The 7,500-nt window shown below is 50.0% G+C and overlaps 1 protein-coding gene across 1 annotated transcript in view; it reads left to right on the forward strand.

The window, feature by feature from the left end:
- LOC134078982 (MAGUK p55 subfamily member 4-like) overlaps positions 1 to 7,500 on the forward strand; it is a 28,963-nt gene that overhangs the window by 11,559 nt on the left and 9,904 nt on the right. Inside the window, exons 3-7 of the mRNA XM_062535146.1 lie at positions 1,195 to 1,286; positions 2,261 to 2,344; positions 2,768 to 2,899; positions 6,865 to 6,946; positions 7,482 to 7,500. The exon at positions 7,482 to 7,500 is cut by the window's right edge and continues 67 nt beyond it. Of these exons, the coding sequence (XP_062391130.1) occupies positions 1,195 to 1,286; positions 2,261 to 2,344; positions 2,768 to 2,899; positions 6,865 to 6,946; positions 7,482 to 7,500 (409 nt within the window). The remainder of the gene's footprint in view (positions 1 to 1,194; positions 1,287 to 2,260; positions 2,345 to 2,767; positions 2,900 to 6,864; positions 6,947 to 7,481) is intronic.

Genomic DNA, 7,500 nt, shown 5'->3' on the forward strand with positions numbered 1-7,500 from the left:
TGGAGGGCTAGGGGCAACTACAGCTGTGCTTACCTGCATAGTATACTGTAGCCTGGAGGGCTAGGGCTTACCTGCATAGTATACTGTAGCCTGGAGGGCGAGGGGCAACTACAGCTGTGCTTACCTGCATAGTGTATACTGTAGCCTGGAGGGCGAGGGGCAACTACAGCTGTGCTTACCTGCATAGTGTATACTGTAGCCTGGAGGGCTAGGGGCAACTACAGCTGTGCTTACCTGCTCTTGTTTGGGTCAAGTGCATGCACATCCCACCTCAATGGGGCCCGGTGCAGGCACATCGAATGTAACAGGGATGGAGAAAGTAGATGTCCGCACACTGGATGCCTGAAGAAGACCCTGGTGGGTCGAAACGGTCTTTGGCATTATTTGCCCTCAATGGTGCCTTCCAGGCAGCGCTGTCTTCAAGGCACAACTCCCCTCAGTTTAGGGGTAGGATGAGGGTTGAGGGGGTTAAGGTTAGGAATAGGGTAAAGGTAGTGCCTTTTAGGCTGTGCTGCCTGGAAGGTGCCGTTGGGGGCAAAAAACACCATTGAGCGGGTCGAAACGTTGCGTGTTTTTTAGATAAACCTTGTCGGTTTGGAGTAGCCAGCGTACATCTGCTTTCTTCATACCTGCCCTTGTTTACCTGTCCTGGTGTGTTTACCCTGTCCTCCACCACAAGACCATGATGTTCAGACAAAACGTTGGGACAGAAATCTGCAAATCTCGTAAACTCATATTTGGATGAGTCTCGTAAAGCCATGTTTAGCTGAGAGGCTGAGTCAATGTCCATCTTTGAGTGTGTGTTTCTCTGTGTGTGTGTGAGTGTGTGCATGTGTCTCTGTGTGTGGCTGTTTGTGCTAGTTTATTGTGTGGCTGCTTTGATCAGTACGCTGTTGTGCTACCATATCCTCATCTGCAATGGCCCTCTGGACTAACCACCTCTATTGTGCGTGCATGCGCGCATGTGTGTGTGTGTGTGCGTTCATGCGTGTGTCTGTATGTATGTGTGCGTGTGCGTGCGTGTGTGCGTGCGTGCGTGCGTGCGTGCTTGCGTGCGTGCGTGCGTGTGTGCGTGCGTGCATGCGTGCGTGCGTGCGTGCGTGCGTGCGTGTGTGTGTGTGTGTGTGTGTGTGTGTGTGTGTGTGTGTGTGTGTGTGTGTGTAGGTCTGACTCAGGTGTTGGCTGATGTGTTAGCGGAGGTGCGGCTCTCCATCAGCAGAGACATCAGTGGTGCAGACCTGCTCCACAGCCTGCTCAGTGCTCCCTGGCTCCGGTCACTACTGAGGGTTAGTATACACACACACACACACACACACACACACACACACACACACACACACACACACACACAGAGCCTGTTCTGTCATCTTTTGCTTGGCTTGCAAGTGGTCAGTATGCAAGTATGCTCACACACACAAATACACGTATCAACGCTACTTTATATCCATCTACTTTGTGTTATTATACACACAGACAGACACACACACACACACACACACACACACCTTCATGTCTTGTCCACTGTTAATCAGTGTTTGTTTGTCTCTTTGTTAGTGGATTTGATTTGTGCAGATGTTGAGTCATATGCCCTCTAGAGCTTCATTTGTCCATATAACCATCTAGCTCTCTGCCGTTCATTCTCTCTCTCTCTCTACTGTTTATTCTCTCTCTCACTCCTCTGCTGTTCATTCTCTCTCTCTGCCGTTCATTCTCTCTCTGCTGTTCATATTCGCTCTCTCTCTCTCTCTCACTCTCTCTCTCTCTCTCTCTCTCTCTCTCTCTCTCTCTCTCTCTCACTCTCTCTCAGGTATATGAGTGCCTGTTGCAGCAGAAGAATGCAAAGTGTGTGTTAACCCCTTACTTGCCTTACTCATCCGGTCTCTCCCAGGAGGTACGTTCAGCCGTTGCACCTCTTAAAACACACACATTAACACACTTACAGTGCTGTGAAAAAGCATTTGCCCCCTCTTAAAACACACACATTAACACACTTACAGTGCTGTGAAAAAGTGTTTGCCCCCTGCGGCTGAAGTTGACTAAAAAGAGGAATATTTCAAATTTAAAAAATGAGTAAAAAGCCAGCCTGTAAGGGCACCAATTTTCAGAAAATTCCAAAATGACGGATAAAAAGGGTGAATCTCAACAAAGACAGACTGTGATACTGTACAAATCCAGACCCAAACCTTCCCTCCCTTGATTGTGTCATGTACTTGTATGTTATACAGCTCTTAATGAACGCACACTTGATACTGTCGTGCAGGTGATGGCCAATTTAAGAGAGGTCACGACCCCTACACCAGAGATTCTGGAGCTGTACCATCTACTGGAGAAGCCTCACGTACAGGTCAGGCAGCTCACTCATCATATTTTGACTTCACACACAGTCAGACATACAGCTTCCTCCACATATACAGTAATACTTCTGTTTCACTTTGGTTCTTAGCGTTGTTTTATGCAAGCTTTTTTACTTGTTATTGATAACATAGATACTGTAAACTGCAATTTGACCATATGAAATGTTACGTCTCATTTTAAATGCCTTTTTTTTAAAAGGACAACTGTGACTTAGAGGTTCAATTTATAAAATCAGCAATCGGTGTCTCACGTAAATACTGGCTCCGGAGATATTTGTATATATTTTATTATGTATTTATTTTTATTGATACCGACATATTCACAGTCACACACCTTTTTAAGTGCTTTATCATGTAGAGGTTTGGTTTGTGTTCTTGGCTTGAGTGTGTGTGTTGTTTCCATGGTACTGTAGGCCCTGCTGCTCACGCACGACACGGTGGCCAAGAAGGACTACGACCCCGTGCTGCCGCCCGTCCCCGCCGACATGCCTGCCGACGAGGAGGCCATGAGGATCGTGTGTATGGTCAAGAACAAGCAGCCCCTGGTAAGCACACACACACACAAACAAACAAACGTATACCGGTACACACATTCACACACATTCACAAATTTATATACACACATTCACTCACATTCACACACACACACACACACACACACACACACACACACACACACACACACACACACACACACATGCACACACATTCATATATTCACACACTCACACACTCTCACACATACAATCAGTTTTGATGGTCATTAAAAGATAGGGATAGCACAAAGGTAAGTAGGTAAAGGTAAGTAGACGTGAATTCTCGACAGGATGTCACAGTTATGTGGACTGGAGAATATTAAGTAAGTATGCTTGTGTTCTAAAGCAGCGTTGGTAATACAATGACATTCAGTACACTTAACACATTCACACAAGCACACGAGGCATTCTCACAAGCACATTGAGACATTCTCACAAGTACATTAAGACATTCACACAAGTACATTAAGACATTCACACAAGCACACTGAGACATTTACATAAGCACACTTCAGCTGTGCGCAGATGTGCAGGTTCCTCAGCATTGCTAATGTGATGCTAGTGAAGCCTTGACTAAGCCCTTGAGTGTTATGAGTGTCCTGACTGTCCTGCTGTGATGTGTAACGTGAGCTTCGTCACTGCCTCAGGCTCCGTCCCTGTCCCCCTCCTCGAGTCCGTCCACGAGTCCTTTGCCAACTCCGTCTCACGCGCCGACAAACGCTCCGCCCCAGACCCCCTCGCAACCTTCCTCCTCCTCGTCCTCCTCCTCGCCGTCCCAGCCCGCTCCCCAGACCCCCCCGCAGACGCCCAAGGCGGCTCGAGTGCGCCACCGCTGGGACAACCTGCGCCGCTACACCATGGAGAAGCTGGCCACCAGCAAGATCCTCAGCCTCACCGACGGCTGCTCCATGGACCCGGGCGGCCCGGGGGGGTCCTCGGCGGGAGCGGGGATGCCCATGTCGATGCCTGTGCAGAAATGCCTGCTGGTGCAGTACGACCCCATGGGCAACCAGCTCTGCTACCAGACCTGCGAGCTCATGGGGGCGGGGCTTACAAACTCCGCCCCCACCATCTACACGCCTGCTCTCATTGGTAAGAAGGCTGTGACGGCGTCAAAGGCAACTCTAATGGAACATGTTGAATTCATGCTTGCTGGTGATGTTTATGTAGCCATATAACTGCACTTTTAGTGGGCCACCTTCAAGGGTGACCTGTTTCACTTTTGTTTGGAAGTGTGTGTGTTGGGGCGGAGGCGGGGGGGGGGCATCCACTTTACGATTTAGTCTGGTATATTTGAAAGAGGAATGAAACTGTTGTCTTGTGCGTTTTAAACCCTGTTATTAACACTTGTGTCCTTTCTACCTTTATGCTTTTCGACTCTTTTCCCTCCGGAAGATAACATGATCATGGACGTGCACAGCAAGGACGCTTCCAAACCCAGCGGCTCGCTCTCACCCCCCCAGAACCAGAAGAAAGCCCGCACCGGTAAACGCCACCCGCCTCTCCGCCAGCGTAGTGCCACCGTGCCTGGCTCCCCTCTCTCCACCTCCAACTCCACCAAGCACAAGAACAAGCCGCCCAACCTGCCGCCCATCTCCCACCGCGAGTCCACCCGCTCCCAGACGGCGCCCCCCAGCCCAGGCCTGCTCCAGCACAGCGGGGGTTCGGGGGGCGCCACGCCGGCCGCCGGCGGGGTCCTTCGCCAACACAGCCTGGAGGAACGCCGCACGACCGGGCGACGAGGAGGAGGCGGCGCCAGGAGGGTGGCGGAGTTGGCGGGCGCGGCGGCAGGATCCGGGGCCGGGGGCGGGGCCGGGGGCGGCTCGTCGGACGAGGACGCCAAGGCGCTGCGGCTGCTCTCGGAGGTGGTGAGTAAGCTGCAGGGCCTGGTGGTGGCCAGCAAGTCGCCCCAGAGCGCCCGCGCCAAGCAGCCGGTGCCGCCGCCACGCGGGGCCAAGGCCAAAGCCAAGCCCGGGGCACAGCCACACACCCACACACACACGGTGCTCACACACAGCCCGCGGCACGGCAAAGACCACAAGGAACCGAAGGACCACAAGGAACACAAGGAACACAAGGAACACAAAGAACAGAAGGAACTCAAAGGACACAAGGAACATAAAGAACACAAGGAACCGAAAGACCACAAGGAACACAAAGAACACAAGGATCACAAGGAACAGAAGGAACAGAAAGAACTCAAAACACACAAGGAACAAAAAGAACTCAAAACACACAAGGAACAAAAAGAACTCAAGACACACAAGGAACAAAAAGAACTCAAAACACACAAGGAACAAAAAGAACTGAAAACACATAAGGAACCAAAAGAACTCAAGGAGCTCAAAGAGCCGGCGCAGAGCAAGAGGACCCTGTCCGCTAGAGAGTCCCCCTCGCCGAGCCGCTTCCGGTTCTCCCTCTCCTCCTCCTTGTCCTCCTCGTCTTCGTCGCTGTCGTCCTGCTCGGGCCGCTCGCCCTCGTTGCCGCGGCGATCCAGCATGAAGAAGCTGACGTCGCTGCTGCCCACGTCGCCGCAGCGCAAGGCCTACCTGGAGTCGCTCACGCCCTTCAACGGCCTGCCCGTCTCTGCCCCTCTGCCCCTGCCCGTCTCCCTGTCCATCGACGACTACGAGACCGTCGGCTGCCTCTTCACCCGCAAGAAGAAGACCAAGAGGAAGAAGTGACAAAGTCCAGTCCAGCGCAGCAGCTCCTCTCTCTTCTCTTCACTTCTCTTTTCTATTCTCTTTCTCTCCATTTTGCACATGCTTTTTTATCCACCCTTTTTTTTTCTTTTATTGTCTTGGACTTCTGTTTTCACATTGACTCCTGTGCTGGAAGATGAACGCCACTCTAGGCTGCATGTTGTTGATGAGGTAGGACGCATTTATGTCCTTACAGTCACGGTTCTTCTCATTAGCCATTGGTCCAGCATTGCTCAGCATCACTGTTCTTCTCATTACCCATTGGTTCATCATCGCTCAGCATCATGGTTCTTCTCATTACTCATTGGCTCATCATCGCTCTGAATCATTGTTCTTCTCATTAATCATTGGTTCATCAGCGCTGTAGGTTCAGCATCACTGTTCTTCTCATTAGCCATTGGTCCATCATGGCTGTAGGTTCAGCATCACTGTTCTTCTCATTACCCATTGGTCCATCATGGCTGTAGGGTCAGCTTCATCTAGACCCTTCATCTAGCTGCTTCTTCTGTGGATCATCACCATGATGATCATTTCCTTCCTCCTCATCATCATCATAACCGCTATCACCATCACCATCATCACCATCATCATTATCATCACCATCACCATCACCTTCACCACCACCATCATCATCATCATCATCACCATCATCATCACCATCACCATTATCATTACCATCATCACCATCACCATCACCATCACCATCACCATCACCACCATCATCACCATCACCATCACCATCATAATCATACTCTTCACCGTTTGCAGCAGCCTTAACCAGTCCTGTGGTGATGGCAGAGACCCATTCATATCTGTACTGTCTCATCTCCTTATCGTTTCACAGCACTTCTCATCCACAGCACTTCTCAAGTCCCCCTTTATATCACACCAGATGCATGTTAAAATACGCCCACATAAGTGAATGTTTGTGAACGTTTGCAAACTTTTATCACAGGAGTTGGACACCTCATCATCACCCCTCCTCGTCATGGCAGATGTACAGTACAGTACTCTGTTTTTCAAACGTTTGGTTGTCAGAGCTGTTCAATTTTCTTCTTCCATCTCACATTCATCGAGTCTCTCCATCTTGTTCATCTTTGACCAATCACATTGCGCATTTTTGATGAGTACACAGGTCAAGTTTGTATGCGGTGTTAACCTGCTACCCTCCTCCTTCCCTGATGTTTTAATGTTTCAATACGAATATGAGTTTATTTGAAGTCAATGATTTTAAAAAACATTTTGTGGATGTGATCTGTTTGTGTCTGTCAGGGAGTCACCATCAAGAAGGACCTGAAGACCAAGGAAATCTTTGTGGCCAGAGTCATCCATGGAGGCCTAGCTGACCGCAGTGGTAAGACATCAAACTTAGTGTGTGTGTGTGTGTGTGTGTGTGTGTGTGTGTGTGTGTGTGTGTGTGTGTGTGTGTGTGGATGCTTATGTGTGTGTCTGTGTGTCTGTGTCTGTGTCTGTGTCTAGCTGACCACAGTGGTGAGACAACACACTACAGTATGTGTGTGTGTGTGTCTGTGTGTGTGTGTGTGTGTGTGTGTGTGTGTGTGTGTGTGTCTATGCCTGTGTGTAAGTGTGTCTCTGTTTGTTTGTGTCTAGTTGACTACAGTGGTGAGACGACAAGCTAGCTGCACATTCCACTCTTTCTTATTACTCATTTGCCAATTTCACAACTGTGTGTGTTATGTGCGTGTGTTGCGTGTGTGTGTGGGTGTGTGTGCGTGTGTGCACGTGTGTATGTGTGTGTGTGTGTGTGTGTGTGTGTGCATGTGTGTGTGTGTGTGTGTGTGTGTGTGTGTGTGTGTGTGTGCGTGCACGTGTGTGTGTGTGTGTGTGTGTGTGTGTGTGGGTGTGTGTGTGTGTGTGTGTGTCCTCAGGTCTCCTGAACCCAGGTGA

The sequence above is a fragment of the Sardina pilchardus genome, chromosome 4 (genome assembly GCF_963854185.1).
Source record: "Sardina pilchardus chromosome 4, fSarPil1.1, whole genome shotgun sequence".
NCBI classification, from domain to species: domain Eukaryota; kingdom Metazoa; phylum Chordata; class Actinopteri; order Clupeiformes; family Clupeidae; genus Sardina; species Sardina pilchardus.